Here is a 19,295-nt window from a genome sequence, read left to right on the forward strand (position 1 = left end):
ATATAAATACATATAGGTACTTATATACAATATGTTTTTCTACATTAAGTTAAAAATTTAATGATACGAAAATAATTATTGTAATAATTTATCTAGAAAAATGTGTTTTATATAATTGATTTGTATTATTGCATTATTACAGTATTGCTCAATTAACCTAACCGTTGAGTTAATTGAGCAATAAGAAAATTTTATACATTATACGTTTGCATTAAGTAACTATATGAAAAACCTATATTTACCACATGTTTATATTTTCTACACTGTGTGTTAGCAAATGTATTTAAAACGAGTGATTCTTTGTATACCATTACATGCATAATTCCTATAATTTCCATGATTTATTTTCAATAATCTACATCTCTCCGTCGATAATCACACATTTTCATCTCACGCGAGTTCCGATAATTAACGATAATTATCAAGTCTACAGCTAATGCTTCATAGGACGCGGAAGGCTTTATCAATTTCGCTGGTTGTTTTACGATGGCTCTGCGGAGATAACAATGAACCCGGTCCCTCCTCTCGCGCGCGTTCAATTTGCCGTAACAGCCGGTCCATTGTACCTAATCGTCACTTCTTCCATGCGTACAACATACCCCTTGCAGAATTGATCAGCGTCATGGTGAAATCGCTTATAATCGATGCTTCGCGATCGCGGTAGGTGGTCTCTGGCGTGGCGCGATTGTGAAATTAAATCGAACGCGACTTCGATATCCATGACTATCGACGAGTGGCATCTCGATGCGCTGGGACGCCTTGCATCCGGCTGTCGTATCAGATTACTCGCATAAACCCTTCCTGGTTGATTCGATAAATCATCGACACGTTCTTGTTGACTCTATTCTTGTTTCTTCCAATCAAATAAATGACTTAAGATACGAGAATCGTCATAAAACACTCTGATTAAATAACATTGTGAATCTTCTTAAATCGATTCAATGTATCACTTATTATTCTGATAAAAATTTTTATTTTCTAACTAAATATTTTTATTATCTTACTAAATATATTTTCAACATTAAAATTGAACTCCAAGAATTATATCATTTTATAATTGAAGAATTTAGTTCTCTTGTACGTTTTCATATTCTTCAAAAGTGTAAATATAAATATAATTACGGAATTTCTAAGAGAAATACATAGAATTGTTAATTTCTTCATTACTAACGATTTTTTAATTACTATTAATTATAGAAAAAACTGCAGTCTACTTAGTATCGATGTTCTGTTCGCAAAAGCGTGGTCGTTGATACGAGACTATCTATGCTTGGTCGTCAGGGGATAATATCGCGTAATAATAATCGGGAAGGGAGGTGGAGTGCGTGGTTGTTTGTATAGAACGGGGTTGTAGTATTTTAAATGCCAATGATTTCATGTCTCCCCTGGGTGTTTGAGACCACCCTATATAGGGACGTCCCGGAGACGTCCAAGTGCTCAGTCGACGACGAGGATTCACCGATTAATAAGATCCACCGCGAATCTCTTGATTGTGCTGAATGTAGTGAAAGTAATTTCGGAAATTTCTTGTTAACGATTGCCATTAGACTTTCTTTGATTAGTAAAATAATTATTACTAAAATTTAAAAAAATTAACGAAAGTAACAAAAATTAATCGACGCAATAATATAATTTTCTAAGTCGCAGTAATCTCTGCAGATATGATCGCCATGGATGCTGGACATTCTCAGTATGACAGATATTGTACGTAGAGAGAAATATGATACTCAAATATTTCATTTTTTTTTTCAAAGATTTGCATATCGAAATTTGAAGTGGATTTGTGTTTTGATGCTGTTTAAAAAATTATATATTTGTAGTACCTATATAATCATTGCCTACTTTCAGGTATGCTATACATAATATATAAATAAACATTTAAGAAGAGGTTCTAAAATTTAGGTGTTGGAATTAATTCGTAGCGTTTTACAAGTGATGGGAAGTACTTTCATTAATGTATTTTTTAATGCTCATGTGAAATAAATAACATTCTTTCATTAAAAAACGCTACGAATTAATTCCAACACCTAATATAAAATTGAATACTTTGCGAATTGTGTTCCATCTTGCCAAAGATAATTTTTTTCTTTTGTAAAATTATTATAAAATGAAAATATATATATTTAAAAAATGTATATATATTTCATAATATTTGAAATTATCAAAGTATGTGGAGATTTAAACGTCAGAGAGTAACCGAGTTGTACTTAACGCGCTGCTCTTGTACCGCGCATCGGAAGTGCAACATGCCACATAGAATGCTAAACATCAATATTAACCGTGCGTTCTTGCGATAGAAAAAATGTTCCACTGTGTTCTCCCGGCATATCGTTTAAAATTGACATATCAGAAAGTTTTTCCTTAGAAAGGAGGTTATGATCCATTTTTGCTTCTTTGCGCATAATGAATAACGTTAGTTTTTACTCCATATTTGCTAACATTTAACGATATACCGTCTGCGCATTATTTATCAATCAGTGTTCGAAGTCTCTTATTGGAGAAACGTGCATTATATATTTCACATCTTGCCTATATATTTCTCACCTATATATTTAGACGAAGAAATTGAATAAATAATAAACATTAATAATCGTTATTAGTGTAAAGCTGGATTTTTAATAAAATCATATTTTACGCTAATACTAAATAAAATGACACCCTTTAATAATATCGTTCCTAATTTCTTCTTAATTTCCTTTCAAAATATCTCCTAATTTTATGTCTATTCTTATTTTTCTTGTTCCAATATTTACTCTTTAAATTCTTTCGAATGAAATTTCAATTTTCAGAGTGAGATTCACTCTAGAAGTTTTAAAAAATAGTTTAAATAATATTAAATATAAAAATATAATAACCGAGCGTACCCATTTGGGTGTTGCAGGGCAACTGCATTCGCCGAACGGCGACAGCGACAACAGCAACGGTAGCCAGCGTGCGGTGGCTGTTACTCGTAGCGAGGTAGAACAACAGCAGCAGCAACAACAGCAGCAGCAACAACTACATCGCCCACGACAGCAGCAACGTCAAGCGACCGCTACCGTTCCGGTTCTCGCTTGCACTAATCAATCGTCCATCACCACGACTACGACCGCCCTCACAGTGGCATCAAGCATGCTACTTTTGCAGACACAGGTGAGTTCCATTTCTCTGCTTCGTGTGATGCACTCTATCTTTAGCTCTCAAATTTAATTTGAATTGAATTCAATCGGAAATTCATTAAATTTCGATTGAAGAAAGTAAGGAAAATTAAGGTAAAAAGATTATTTTAGCGATAAATAAAATTAGGGGTAAAGTAAAACTTGATTATAAATTCAATCGACATTCTGAAATATCGTTTGTGCTGCGAATCTTGTTGGTTGTAGCTCCGTCGACTGAACGGATCGGTTAAGTCTTCGCTTGCATGTCTACATGATGCAACATAAGTTGTAATTTTACGTAATAATATTCATCCGTGTAAACGCTCATATCTCATCTCGTCTCTCATAAATAATTCCAAGAAGGTCTTATGAGAAATATGGATATGTAATATTCTTCAAAGAAAGTAAATCCAGAAATAACATGCTCCGAGCAATCTCCAGTCAGTTAAAAGATTAATTTTTATATATATATTATTATAACATGTACTTTTCTAGTTGAATTTGTACAATTATATAACCTTTGACATATTAAATAATAAAAAATATATAGATATGATGATATTTAATGAAATTATTTATTGAAATTCATTATTTTCTAAGGAACAAGAAATTGTCTAGAAATTGTCTGGAAATTGCCTTAAAAAATCAAACTTTAACATTTCATACCTTCGAAACTTTTGAGTCTCTTTCCCTTCTTTGCAGTATTCTAACTTAACGGTAGACCACTTTCCTGTTCTTATATCATTCGATCCTCCTTATCACAGCAAACACGGAAAGTAGTTACCTATCAATCACGGTATATTATCATTGAAATATTGCCATCCATTTTTTTCCCATCGATAAGCCTTACGCGACCATTTGAAATTATAGAGTCGCAATCTGGCAATTAATTAAATGGTAAATCCAATTCTTATCGACTTCTCAGATTTTCGGATTACATGATCCCGCTTAGTCCGATAACAAAACTCTCCCGCATTCCTGTGACCGTCCGCACGTATTACGTACAATCTGCATTCTATATGAATGCTGTCGTATCTGTTTCTCTTTTTTTTTATTTTTCTCCGGTACTTCCACTCGGTTTCGACTCCTTTTTCGCGGTGGATAAAATGATGTTGCAGTAAACCACTAAAACGAGAATGTGCCGCAGAATTAGCGGAGCAATATTGAAGAGGTTGTCTCGACAGTTTAGCAAGAGAAAATAGAGGCTATAGTAGGAGAGGTGCTTTTAGGATGCCGTTTAGCAGGCCATTTATTCACGGTCTGGAAGGACGAGACTTCGATCGCCGGTCCTCGGGGGAGCGATGAGCGAAATGTCAGCTCGAAGCGGAACCGGCACTTGCAAATTGAATATCCACCCTCTTCCACCATCCACCATCTTCCTCCTTATGATGCTATTCTTCACTCCCTGCTGTAGGATGTCCTGCTGCTACAATATTTTCATAATTTTCATTCTCGGATTTTAGAATAGATATTTTTTTTAAACTCTGATTACAATTTGTTAATGATGGATTTCTTCCCACTATATTTTGGATGTTTTCCAATGGTGAACACAACTGTTTGATTATATTTTATTTATTCATATTTTTGTTATAATTATAATTGAGAACATTAGTTTTACGAAATATGGCGAATCTATTTCGAAAACGGAAAGGAAAGCACTATTGTATGACTGCATAAATTATTTCAAATAATAAATCTCCATTATTAATTTTAAAGTTGCTTGCAGTTTGAATATGTTACGACTAATTGAATAATTCATTAAAATATCTCAGTATACATAATTTCTTTTCGATTCGAAAAGAAGACTTTACGAAGTGTATCAATACGAATGGTCGTTTATTATTATCCTATTGTCGCGCGAATATTTAATCGCCAGTTGATAGTTTTACCGCTCATCGACTATCGACTATCAATGATTGAAGCGGGTAGGGAAAAGAGAGAGGAGTAGAGAAAGAAAGAGAGAAAAGCTCTAAGCCTCTATTGAGTGCTACCTTATAGACAACACGCGATACGAGCTTCGCTTGTCCAATCCTCTTTCGAACATCCTTACTGCGCACCTCGATTGTACGTCGATGTCTCGACGCTGCGGCTCGCAATTGTGGTCGAACAATGTTTCCGCCTTGCAGTTGGGTGCTTCGATTTGCCGCTCGCACGGCTCTCCAGAGACCGTGACGGCTCCGCCAAAAGAAAACATCGTTTAAAACGGCGTTTAAAGTCAATAGTCGATTCTTGTTTATTCGGTATGTAATTAGAAAACAAAAGATTCGCAAGGTTCATGTCGGTATGGTGTTCAAATTGGCTCACATTCATGCAACGCAGGTATTTTTTTATTTGTGTCTTTTTCTACTTTATTCATTTTTCTGATTTTCTATTTATTTATGATAGAGTTTACATTATTATATATTATTGTTGATATAATTATTGCTGATATAATTTATATTATTATATATTGTTATTACACATTATTAAAATTTGCGATATAAATTTTCATTAGATATAATTAATATTATTTTATTGAATTATTTAAACTTTTATTATGATATGAAAATGATTGTTTAAATATAATTACTTTTGTATTTTAGTCAATACTATTAATTATTATGGAATATAAATAATTATTTCTGATTTTCTTAATATTTTGATAAAATTAGCTTGTTATTATATATATATATATATATATATATATATATATATATGCATTAATTATTTTATATATATATAAGAAATAATGATATGTGTATTTATATTATTATATCTATAATATTACTTATAAATATGGTCACAATTTTTCATTGCAGAGTCCCTTTGGCAATTTCGGGGAGTTCCTGAATAGCTCATATCCAGACGCTGCGGATGCTGGAAGCTTACCCGAGGAGTTGGATCCCTTTCCGGAACTGCAACTCGGGAATCCGCAAGGCGTGCCTCCGGTCGACAACTCTGTTCCGTCTCAACAAAGTGTACATCATCAGCAGCCATCGCAACCGCCACCACCACCGCCACCCCTCCCCGAAGATATTCAAGCTGATTCTCTTAGGTATGTAAACTAAACTTCTGATATCCTATCATTGATGATCATATAAATTTCTTATAAGGATTTTTCATATGACATAAGCAAAGAAATTATATTATTATCAATGATATTAATTATTAAAGGACATGATTGAAGTTTTTAGACAATGAAACTTGATACAGGGTTTGTATAGAATGTTAAGTATCCTTGTTTACAGTCCTACGCCGTTACCGAGCTTCCAGGAGACCTACACGCAACGATATACCAGGCAGGAACTCCAAAGTCTCGGTCTTAAGATGGACGAATGCTACGACACTCCGGTATATTGTACCACTACTCATTATCCGACTGAGTTCTCGGCCGCGGTGCCCTATCACGAGCAGCAGCCACAACAGCAGCATCCTCATCATCACCCGCAGCATCATCAGCAGGCCCCGCATCATCATCAAAGTTACTTCCCCACGGAATCGGCGCCCACCCCGGCAACGACGGTTGTACCGGTTGTACCCTCCAATCATCGGCAGGACCCATCCTACGGAGTGACTGTCGCCATGCCTATAGTTTACGGGGCACCATCAGTTATCGCCGTCGCCACTCCCGTAGTTCCTACCGATCTCTGTCCCACTGTTGTCACCAGCGTCGATTCCAGCGTCATTGGTACTACTCGGCCGCGAAGGGCGTCATTGCCCACACAGAGATCAGAATCAGCAAGGTAAGATCTTTTATGAAATAAATATATCTAATAAATAACTTCAAGTCTCATTGTGCTCCTCACGTGTAAATTAATAACGTTTTAACATGAAAGAAAGAAACATTTTTTTAATATTCTTGTTCATTATTTCGTTCACTCACAATTTCATTTGCTAAATTAAATTTATTTGATGAAGTATACAAAGTGGAAAGAAAACTTTCTAGTTAAAAAATTTTAATTCACATTTAACTTTGGAATAATAAAATAAATTGAGCAATTTGTCGAAATCCGTGTATGTGACAGATCTTTTCAATTTTATTGTAAATGTTGGGGTATGAAAGACGCGACTTCGGTTTCTGCGTTTACGATTAGCGATCCGTATTTCGAGGACATGAGACCTGATAGTTTTGGAAGAACTCCCGTTCTGACTAGTGACGGGTTATAGATCAATGCGCGTCCTGTGTCGTGTTAACAGTAGTGGGAGCACGGATTCCCCGAAGCCGCGCGGCGGCGGCGGTACCGCGAGTTCCACTGTCAGTTCACCATCGCCCGGAAGCGGTACCAGTGGCGAACGTGCACCTCCGAGCCCGAGCCAACTCTGCGCTGTATGCGGTGACACCGCGGCCTGTCAGCACTACGGTGTACGCACATGCGAGGGCTGCAAGGGTTTCTTCAAGAGGACCGTGCAAAAGGGCTCCAAATATGTGTGCTTGGCCGAGAAGGCTTGCCCAGTAGACAAACGCCGGCGAAATCGTTGCCAGTTCTGCCGATTCCAGAAGTGCCTGATGGTTGGCATGGTCAAGGAGGTAAAAAACTTGTTCGCTGTATTGCGTAATATATTTCAAAATTTTTTCTTAAATTTGTTAGTTTATATGATAATAACTCTCGATTACAGCAATGGGTCATTTGGACTCAAAGCGAAAATGAACGATTTGTACGATTGGACTGTGAGGTTCTAGATTGTAAAAATACTTGGAACCTTCCTCTATCAATCGTCGTAAGGTAGAGATTTGTTTGCATTCTGTATTTCAAACAGATTAAAATTTAAACAATTGAAATTTTAGATGTAGTTTTCATAATTGAGAATTAAGAAGTAGATATCTACATCTCAGTGTGATGAAAGTAAACTCTTGGTAGTTAACTAATAAAATATGTCAAAATTACTTCTAAGATTTAAAATTAAATGAAAATTTATATATTAAATTAAATAATTGAAATTATATAATTATTAAATTCTTAAAAAACGCGTGGAAAAATATTATAATACGAACGAAATAATTACAAATATGAAATAAAATAAACTAGTAACTTAATTTACTATTTAATTGTTGGACAGGTCGTTAGAACAGATTCTCTGAAGGGCCGTCGAGGCAGGTTGCCCTCAAAGCCCAAGTCACCGCAAGAATCCCCACCGAGTCCACCGGTCTCTTTGATTACCGCTCTGGTTCGCGCCCATCTTGACACAACGCCGGACAAGGCAAGTTTGGATTACTCACAGTACCGACAACCTAGGCCGGGTGATCCACCAATAACCGAGGCCGAGAAGATTCAACAGTTCTACAATTTATTGACAACCTCGATCGATGTTATCCGAAATTTCGCCGACAAAATCCCCGGATTCACGGATCTAGTGCGGGAAGATCAGGTGAGTGATCATTTATCACGCATAGAAACGATCAATAAGATAATATATTAGCCCCAATAACAACTTATAAATACGAGGAATAATATCTCCAAGAATATATAATTTTTTTACATAAAAGTCTTGAAGTTTGAATTTGTGAGAATTTATTGTTATTTTTTTCTCGTCTCTTCTAATTTTTTTTCATCTCGAAAAATTAAAAGATATACGCTTTTATTATATCACTGGTCAGATATCGATTCTCAGACGATATCCATTGGGAACTAACGGTTACAGAGATCGATAGCTTATACATTTTCTAAAAGGTCAGTCTTGACGAGCTTTTGACGCGGTTGCTTGGCTGACTAGCAGACACTGCTCGGTAGAACGATAGACAGTAATTTGTTAATATATCTATGCTACAATCAGAAGAGATTTTATTGTTATTTAAGATTTGTCATCACATCTAAATAAAATTATGTTATTCTTTTGTAAATAAAAGATGTTTAATATCGTGAATAATAAAATATCTTTAGAACAAACCTTTCGGTTATCTCGATAGTTTACGTATTATGGACAATGCATTCGTGTATTAATAACTTCACAACGTAATCTGCTTTCAGGAATTGCTCTTCCAATCGGCCAGTCTAGAACTGTTTGTGCTCAGGCTGGCGTACCGCACGCACCCGGACGACACGAAGCTGGTCTTCTGCAACGGCGTTGTCCTCGCGTTGGAGCAGTGTCAGCGTAGTTTCGGCGATTGGCTGCATAGCATTCTTGACTTTTGCAAAGCCCTCCACTTCCTGGAGGTCGATATCAGCGCCTTCGCCTGTCTGTGCGCTCTCACCCTGGTTACTGGTTAGTACTAGATTATAATTCCCTTGATTTCATGGTCGATTGAATTGCCATAGTTGCGCTTCTGTTATCATAAGTATTAATTATTTTACGATCGAGCTCTATAGTTGTCACACTGCGGTTCTGCTGATTATTTCTTTAACGGCACCTTCAGTCTTCCTTTATCCGGCTCGCTCTACCCGTATTCTGGTTATATCGGCCGGCCTAAATAATTAATCCGTCGGATCAATTAATTATTGATGCTCCGACGAAAGGAACGACGATGTTCCTCGTTCCGCACGCGATCCGTTAGCAACTAGACATGCAGGTGTGCGGTTTACAAGCGCGTCCAATCAGAATTTCCGTGTTTAGATAGCTACGTGTCGAAGGTCGAGTGACTGATATTATTGGAGTTTAATTGATTTATCAATGTTTCTTAATCTTGAATGTTAGTAGAGTAGTAATTAAATCAACTGTAATACATCGTTCATCATGAACTTTTTAAGATATAGGATTTTTATTATCTAAATTCTCGGGATTTGATTTTCAAAAAGAATGTGAAATTTAATCTATAGCTGATGATTAATATTAAAATTTCCGGTATTATTTACAGAATGTTATTGTTTAATAGATTTTGATGGCAATTCATAAATTCCGTTCATCTTGTACTATTTTGAGAAAACAGCGGTCTCTCATTCAAGCTGACTCGCGTGCTTTCAGAAAGGTACGGATTGAAGGAACCGCAGCGCATGGAACAGTTGCAGATGAAAATTGTCTCGTCCTTGCGCGACCACGTGACCTATAATGCCGAGGCGCAGAGGAAGTCGCAGTACCTGTCGTACCTACTGGGAAAGATACCGGAGCTGAGGAGTCTCTCGGTCCAAGGCCTCCAGCGGATCTTCTACCTCAAGCTGGAGGACCTGGTGCCGGCGCCACCCCTGATCGAGACGATGTTTGTCGGTAGCTTGCCCTTCTAAACCGAGCAGCCTCGCCAGCACATAGAGCAATTATTTTCTCAGACCCATGCGGTTGCGTTATCTTCGTTCTGATTGCATCCTTCTTAGTTTGTATTACACGTAGCTTTATTCTCTTCTTGCGTGTAACCTCGCGCGATCCCGCGGGTACGTTCGATTCTCGACGACGTTCTTGATGACGTCCTCTCGCGCTCTGCAAAGGATAATCCTGGAAGAGCTCGTCGAGCGGAAAGAGCGAGGAGAGCCATTACTGGTCGTACGAGCGAGCGCGGACGGAAGCTGTCCGCGCGAACGCAGACACTAAATTTAAGGGAAAGTTTATTGTACGTATGTATGAACGAATGAATAATGTATATGTGTGAGCGTGTAAACGGATGTATGCATCACGTGCGAACGTAAGTGTACAGAGTGTCTTGTAGGTCTCTGCATGCACGACGTGTCGGGTGGCGGGTGTCACACATCGCCGTTATACTATTAGTAGTATAAGTGCACTACTATAGTCGCTGTTGTTGTGCTGCTGCTGCTGCTGGAGAGCGGATCGGCGCGAGATGACAGAAACACGAGCGGATAAAGAAAGCGGGCACGAGGCGGGCCGCGGCGATTTCGCTATTCTCCCTTCTAGCTGTAGTAGATTTCGTGCGAACTTGGATGGACAGGGAGAGATACCTCTTTCTCTCTTTCTCGCAGGAAGGCTCTTCGCGCGAATTTTTCTCACTTTTCTACCTAGTTTGTACGAGGCTCTCCGTGCTCTCGCGCTCGGCTCGCCTCGTCGCTCCCACGGCCAACGCACGCGACCCGCCACTTCTTGGACACACGTAGTATCTTTGGCAATACCTTGCCCGTCGCGGGGGAACGCATCGGCGATTCGCAACATATCAGAGCAACGACGGGAAGGGCGAATAACGCCCGTCCGTCTTAATAGTAAATATAGGACGTGACTGTCGGTCGCGCTCTCGATAGCTGGACGATGCCGAGTGCAGATCGATTGCTTGTTCGTACGCATGGCAAGAATCGATGCAATTCTATGTTACATCAAGTTAAATGTATTCTTTTATTTGTTCTTCGTTATTTTATATCGTGGACATACTTATCTGTCCCTGATGACGTGCGCTTTGAAGTCTCGAGACAAATATGATTGAGCGCAATGAAGAATATCGAATGAAAAACTCGATGGTGGAAATTGAAATACAAGCGAAAGCTGTGAGTTCACGTGCATTTAAAAAGCTGCAGGGTTGCAATATGCGTCCCTCGGGTATATCGGGGTCTGTGCTAATGGAAAATGAGTTTAGGAGTGGCGCTATTATTTTATGAGTTTATGGTAAATCGTAGAAAAGTTAATAATCATTCGACTAGATACATTTCGATACATAGTATTTTTATACATAACTGTTTACACGTTTTAGATATGCGCATCATTTTTAATAACAATTGAGCAAGTGCTTCAGATATCAGTTATCTCAAACCGTAAATATTTACCAGGCATTTTTACCAAGTATTTTACAAGTAGATACACTTAAAAAATAATTTAAAATAGTCTCGTTAAAAATAATTGATCAGAAATCGTAGTTCAAGTAGAATGAGTTAGCACATTTTTTTTTATTTTAATTGTATATTTTGATATCGAGAACGGAGTAGCGCGTATAAGTGAGAATTTCAAGTCCGCAGCCTCGCAACGCAGTTTATATATTTTCACCATGAGATTTTCGCAGATTCCATGCAGTGATTACCGCGATTCGTAGAGTTCTTTTTTCCTCTCGTAACGCACTCGTAAACGAGCTCGGCATTGTCAATGCTGTTCGAGCGCCGTCCGAAGCGCATGGTCGATATCAGTCGACTCTTTACCACTATTCTTGCGTTTATGTGATTTTAGAGAGCTAAGGCGAACAATCACGGGCTCGCCTCGTTTGGAAAAGTGAGAAAAAATTTTTAATTCAGCACGAGACAGCGAGGCGGGCCCGGCTTAAAGTTACCTATTACGTTATGACATTTACTTTTTTAATCAAACTAACGTAGAGTGTCCTATTTATATACGTATAACGCGCCGCTACTACTACTTAACTACTACAACTACTACTTTACTATACCGTTATACTTATTACTACTCATTGATAGCGTTACTATTCTATGGCGTTACTACCACTACTACCACTGTTACCAGCGCTACCTTTACTACCACCTTGTGTTACCATTGTCTCGCTACAGTAAACTTCGCCGTCGTTGTCGTCGTCGTTAAAATGCCCCTTAACGCACTAGTATCCTACAATCGACGCGATAGACGGCAGAGGATGCTGATCGAGGCTTTCAAACAGGCGTCCTCGCCGCCAGGATTACCGCAGTCGACATGCATCTCTGTTTTTTGATGTATATCTTAATATTTTATCCACGTTTAAGTACGTAAGATAAAGTAAGATTGCATATAGGGAATAACTTCGCATTGAAGTGAAAAGAGATTTCACGATTATTTTTCACCTACACACACACACACAATGTTCAATATATTTAAATATATTTAAATATGAAAAGTTTACTTCTCTCTTCATTCGACTTCGCCTTTTGTCTTAATGAAAACGTTATATATTATTCTTAAAAATTTTATTTTATTGTTATTATTAAAGTTACATTTTTTTGTATTTTTTATATCTTTTGTAGTTTTTAAGATTTTTTTTTAATAATTTTAGTCTTTTTTATATTATTTATAGTGAGAGAGATAATGTTTACGATAGTAAGCTTTAGCATCAACCGTTATGGTTGCTTTAGTTAATTATCTTTTTAGATTATTTTAGATAATCCTGAGATCTATTTTTGTTCAGGCGTAGTTACCATTGCCTGTGTAATCTTACAATAACCACCGTCGCAACGCGATCCAAGCTTCTTAACACGACAGAACATTGTCCTTACAGACATACACACATACACATATACACACACACATACATAAACAAAGATCACATTAATTACCTGTACGTGCACAATAGATATAATAATTACATGTGTATATGTTAATATAAAGTCGTGTGTATCCGCAAATGTTCGACGCTTCGCAGACATGGCGGAATCAATACCTGAATCGAATTCGTCTTTTACTAGCTATCTACGATTGTGGTTCCTCGTATTAATGTCTTTTGTATTCTGTTTAGCGATATCGTTCGCGTGATGTTCTCGATTCGCGATCTCGTATACGATGCAGTGCACGGAAGAAGTAATAATAAGAAGTAATCAAATACACTCGCGTTCAATTTCCGTCGCTGGAAACGGACATTTTATCTTTATTCAATCGTTCAATTTCGAAAGCTTTTGCTAGTACTTCGGAAGTGTTTTCTCAATTCTTGTTGCTAATTAAAATTTAATGCTTTGCGGCCTAAAAAATTCACTCTCTAAAACTCTTGGAGCGAATATCACTCTGCAGAGTGAAATTTCATTCCTAAAAATTGAAAATTGAGCTATTTTCTTCTCGAGATTAACTCAATTTTAACTCTTTATAAATTCCACTCGAAAGAATTTAGAGAGTAGACACGGATAATTTTGTGTCAAGATAATTAGATCGAAAATAATGAGAGATAATTGTGTCAAGATAATTAGATCAAAAATTAATCTGAAAATCAAAAAGAAAATTATTATTTTTTTTTTTAATATACCATCTGCTCTCCAGAAACGCGATCACAGCAATCACAATGAGATGATATTAACTATGATATTTAATTGTCGATTGCAAATCCATAAAATAATTTTGGCCGTAAAGGATTAATTAATAATAATTGTACTGTGCTACTTGTGAATAAATATTATAAAGGAACGGTTTCCTGTAAAAATTCAAGGCTCGCCATGATGATCATTTAACATATTTGTGATGAGAAATGGAAAATTTTTTTTAATGAAAATGTTAAATATTCAACTGTTTACAGTAACATATTTGCGATAATGTATTAGAGAATGATATTCAAATCTTATATAAATTACGATATAATAATTATATATTTATCATATACATGGCGAACTCAATGGACACCGTTGCTATACTGGCCGATATAGGCATAATAATCTTATATCGCATATATATATATATACATACATATATATATATATATATATATATATATATATATATATATGTCATGCGTTTGTTAATCACTAGCGATGACGTTTGAAATAATCAATCTTTATGCTCTATAATTACTCTTTTTACAAAGAAACAAATTCCGTTTCCAGTGGGCGCAAAATTCGGTATTGACGCAAAAAACTGCGCAATAGACAACATATCAAGTTCTTCCCTTCAAAAAATTGCCATGTTTGTAAAAAAACATTTCTCCGTGTACCAAATGATTCATTATAATACAATTCATTTACACGTCCACGTTTGCGGATGGATACGCGCGCAAGTGTTCAAAAGACAAAATGCCCGGTAAGAATGCAAGGTAAACAGGATCCGAGGGTATCAAGATTTGTGCGACCCTTGCGATCGAAATTAAGATAACGCATGCGAGAGTGTCGATTCTGCTTCTGTTTGAAGAGCATAAATTTTCGAAGGGCTTGTTTTCGCTGGAGAAAACTAATTCGCGCCACGAAATCGATAGCAATAAGATAAGGAAGTTCTTTACGATACCAGACTGATGCCAATGTTCTGTCAGAGGATATTTGTAAAGAAAATAAGATATTTATGAGGTATCGATTGAAGAGTTTTAGAGATACAAAATCTTGCCTTTTTAGAATTTCTAAAAGTAATCACTTTTTGAGAACCCTCTTTAGCGTCGAGAGATCGTGACAAATATTTCTAGGCATACAAAAACAATATTAAATGTTGAGCTTTGAAATATTTACAAAATAATGTCCCAATAAATATAAATGTTTTCTTCCGTCCGTTGTGAAGATAAGTATTATACTTAATAATGAGAGAGTTGGACGAATTGAATGGAAATCCCAAGAAATAACTAGAAAAAATAACTAGAAAAAAAAAAGAAAAAATAATTTTGTATTAATGAAGATAAAATCAGGTAACGCATTGGCATCGATCTGTATCAGTATGGAAATCATTTTTCATATTTGTAAGAAACGTGGTGCAATTAAAACTCTCGAGGACGAGCGCTTCTTGCCTGATATTCTCGACTTATCTTCTCTTCATATCATACTTCATCTTTAGACGGAACATGTAGAAATCCTCGAACGGTAGAAATCGACTTTCTCGCTCGTGCAAACAAAGTGTTGAGTCTAGAGGAGATTTCGGGAGAGGAATTATCGGCCGCAAAAAGATCGAGATCGGAATTTCGCAAAGGGCTCGACTAGAACGAAGGAAACCCCGACGAGTTACGGCCTCCGTTACACGGAAGATGGGGTTTCGTGGCGACGTATTTTTGTTCCTATATATCTTTTCTTAACGAGAGTCCGCGCGAAGAGAAAAGAGTCCGCGCGAGGCTGATGTCTTCCGCTCCTGATTGCGGAAAATCGTCCCTGGACCCAGCACTGCGGCGAATTATTTTTTACGAGAAAATGTCATAAAGAAAATAGGCGAAAAGAAAGAGGAGCAGGAGGGCATATCGGATCGTCCGGGCGTGAATAGTAAAATATTCTCACAAAATGAACGAGATCGTCCCAATATTGTTATTTAAATCGATTATCTGTCATTAGTGTAACGAAATAACAGTCAATTCCGTTAGGTGTAAATCTATCCCTTTTTCCCCGTTTCATCGATGTATGCAATAAATGTTCGATCAACAGATTATTTAATTTTTCTTCGAAATTTTGTTAATAAATTATTTTCTCGATTGACATTGTAATTGACTGAGTTTATTCGAGGGAATTATTTATCATTGATTCGTGAAGCGGCGGACGTTTGCGTACAGTGTGTTCCGCCGTGAAAACTATACGGAAGTTGTCGATTTTCCGACAGTTCAAAACGATGGAAAGGTAATCAAGATGTTATAAAACACATAACGTATTACTAATTACTTTCTAACTTCTCCTATACTTTCCGAATGAATTTGAAATTAATCTGTCTCTCTAGCACTCTTCCTTCACAGTTATCAAGCTTTCTTCTTATACAAGTTATTAAACTTTCTCTATCATTCAGAATTCATTTTCCTCAGGTAATTTTCATAATCATTGTCAAGGGAAGCACATTTTGTTATTAAAATAAAAATTACAGGTCTTTAATCGAATTCAATTAAGACGTAACTAATTTACTCATAATTTCTTATAAATAACTTACAGATACAATCATAATTTGTCTACTAAATTCAGCGATTCGATAAAATTTTGATAAAGAAAAATTTTAATAAATAAGAATTATGATAAACAAAACAAATCTATCTCGAGATGTTAATCAATCTCTTTAATTATGAGATTACATAAATTTCACTGTTTCACTCTGTCGTACGAACGTCCGCACGCTCAGCCAAAAAAATCGCGTTTATAAATGTACGACAAATGTACTCGCTTAACATGTACAGTACATATGCATCGTGAGACATAAGCATTGCACCGAAAATAAATCTAGTAAATTTAACATTAAACGAATACGTGTCTACACAGACAGAGAAACAATGCGAATAGCAGCCAACAAATGTCCACGTAAGTGTCGCAAGACAAGATTCATACTAAAAGTACTCGATCTTTTGATCTATCTCGATATTTCTTCTACCTTTTTTCTTTTTTATATGCTAAATCTTACGTAACGCATACGATCGAATATATTAATCGTGAAACGAAGAGAAACGGAGGATGATCAAAGAAAATGACGGAAACGTCGACGTATCGACGGCCGTACGACTTGACAAGTCGAAATTAATTGCATATCGCGAGAATGTGTGATCTCTCGGTGTGTTACGCGATCTATGCATAAGAGAGACACTGAAAGCAAGAGAGAAAGAGAGAGAAAAGAAAAGAAAGTGTGAAGCAGGTGTAACTACAACGGTTGACAATAAAGAAATCGCGGAGAGGAGAGTACTTTGACCTGATGCTTTCATCCGTACGACCGTCGATCGTAGGGGTGATGCATAGCATAGTAATATCACATGAATATATCACTGTGTAACATCGTTCTCAAATATTAACACATACCCACGCGCGCGCGCACATTTATGGAACCTTTTTTCCGGCCTGATTCGTTGTTAATTCTGTACCGAGCCACAACACAATTCCCTCTCGCTTGGAATATATATATATATATAAATAAAAATATAAATATATATATAAATAGATATATATATATAAATACAGATATAAATAAATATATTATATATATAAATAAATATATATATGTATACATATATATATATAAATACATATAAATATATATATATACTTTCGATATATACGACGAAGAGGTAGTTCAAAGGCAAGACGCGAGAACAAAGAAATTATTGATGATTATATTTTATAAATAAAAAAAATTGACATGTGATATAGATGGTAAGGCACGCGAGAATGCGTTGCGATGCATTACGAAAGCAAATGTATTCTGTATATCGTTTCATTAAATCTACTAAAACGATGGACCGACTAGTTTTTTCTTTCCTTTTTTCGCATCCCTTTCCTTCTTTTCTTCAGTCTTTTTTTTTGCTAAGTCTATTTATAGCAATCCCGTGATGCGTCCAAGAGTTTTTTATTCAAAGATAGCTTTTCACAATAACCCATCCTTGCTTCTTCGAAATTGTGTACACCTGGCTATACAGCTCTAACACGTTACACCGGTTCTCTAGTACAATTCAAATATGCGAAAGAGCAACATTGAGGTGCAGATGTCGATATTGTTTTACGTAATGTTTTATTTATGAACGTTTTTATTGATAACGAATGAACGTGAATGATCACAAAAAATATTTCTGATCGTCGACTAATCAAGAGAGAATTGTTCGAAATTTGGATGGATATGCCATATTATAAATTAGCATGCAATTTTAAAATTCGCGGATTTGTATGAAATTATAATGTTCTTAGAAAAAAATCATTCTAAGATATAATATTAATAATTTTATTTTTTTTAAATACGTTTTCTATATATACAAAGATAAGAGAATAAGAAAATTTAATAACAATCATTTAAATTTAATGAAATAATAATCATGATAATAAATGTTGATTAAATAAATGAAAATTATGAAAATATTACTAAAATTTTTTTATTTTGATATGTGATTATAATACTTTTTAAATAAATGAGCGATTTATTAGGTGTTGGAATTAATTCGTAGCGTTTTTAATGAAAGAATGTTATTTATTTCACATGAGCATTAAAAAATACATTAATGAAAGTACTTCCCATCACTTGTAAAACGCTACGAATTAATTCCAACACCTAATATTATTTCTATATAAAAAGAACGATTTGGTTAAACTAACTAAAAATTTAAATAGGAAGATAACGGGTATTTTTGTTAAGAATCTTTAAATAAGTATACATATATTTTTGTTGGAGTTCAAATAATTATGTAGGAAATTTAAGCATAATGAGCAATGTTGATAAAAAATTTTAATATTCTAACAATGCTTGAACGTCCTACATAATTATTTTTTTATAGTATAAAATAATTTTTTTAGATTTGTGTTTCTCACAAAAATTTTAGATACTTCAACCCATTCCAAACAATCATATGAATATTTTTTATTTCATATTATATTGAATATCTGATGATATTTCTGAATATCAAATGATGATTATATTTGCAATAATTACAAACATTAAAGGCGCAATAATTATCATGCTGATATTCAAATAAAATTATAGATAATGTAAAATTATTACGAAATTAGCACATTTTTAAAGAACCAACTTTTTTCAGTCAAATTTTATAACAAAAATAAATATAAAAGAAAATATAAATAAATAATTTGTAAAAAATACTCACATATCTTTCTAGAGGAGTTAACTGTATCAAGTAACGGTTCGCCGATAAATTTTCGCTGATCTGTCGTAATCATTCGTTGTTGAAGCATTCAATCTTACCACTAGACCTCAGTTCAACTTTGTTCAATAGTTTATCGCTAAAGAACACTCACTATCGCACGTAATAACGTTACATTAAATACATCACACAAG

General features: G+C 35.6%; 1 protein-coding gene and 1 long non-coding RNA gene across 4 annotated transcripts in view; one reads left to right on the plus strand and one right to left on the minus strand.

The window, feature by feature from the left end:
• Positions 1 to 17,750, plus strand: part of Hr38 (Hormone receptor-like in 38) — a 114,608-nt gene extending 96,858 nt beyond the window's left edge. For 2 of the 3 annotated variants that reach the window (XM_087406443.1, XM_011064944.2), the window contains exons 2-8: positions 2,882 to 3,132; positions 5,936 to 6,171; positions 6,350 to 6,859; positions 7,314 to 7,644; positions 8,175 to 8,483; positions 9,083 to 9,317; positions 10,014 to 17,750. In XM_087406443.1, the coding sequence (XP_087262569.1) occupies positions 3,112 to 3,132; positions 5,936 to 6,171; positions 6,350 to 6,859; positions 7,314 to 7,644; positions 8,175 to 8,483; positions 9,083 to 9,317; positions 10,014 to 10,270 (1,899 nt within the window). In that variant the 5' untranslated portion in view covers positions 2,882 to 3,111 and the 3' untranslated portion in view covers positions 10,271 to 17,750. The remainder of the gene's footprint in view (positions 1 to 2,881; positions 3,133 to 5,935; positions 6,172 to 6,349; positions 6,860 to 7,313; positions 7,645 to 8,174; positions 8,484 to 9,082; positions 9,318 to 10,013) is intronic. The other variant, XM_011064945.2, reaches the window with a different exon arrangement.
• Positions 8,604 to 9,090, minus strand: LOC147909821 (uncharacterized). The gene is made up of 2 exons (XR_015545161.1): positions 9,003 to 9,090; positions 8,604 to 8,878 (listed from the first exon to the last, which is right to left on the minus strand). It is a non-coding gene; the product is annotated as an uncharacterized LOC147909821 (long non-coding RNA).
• Positions 17,751 to 19,295: the final 1,545 nt, after the last annotated feature.

This window comes from Acromyrmex echinatior, chromosome 5 (assembly GCF_024713525.1).
Source record: "Acromyrmex echinatior isolate Ae372 chromosome 5, ASM2471352v2, whole genome shotgun sequence".
In the NCBI taxonomy this organism is placed as follows: Eukaryota; Metazoa; Arthropoda; class Insecta; order Hymenoptera; family Formicidae; genus Acromyrmex; species Acromyrmex echinatior.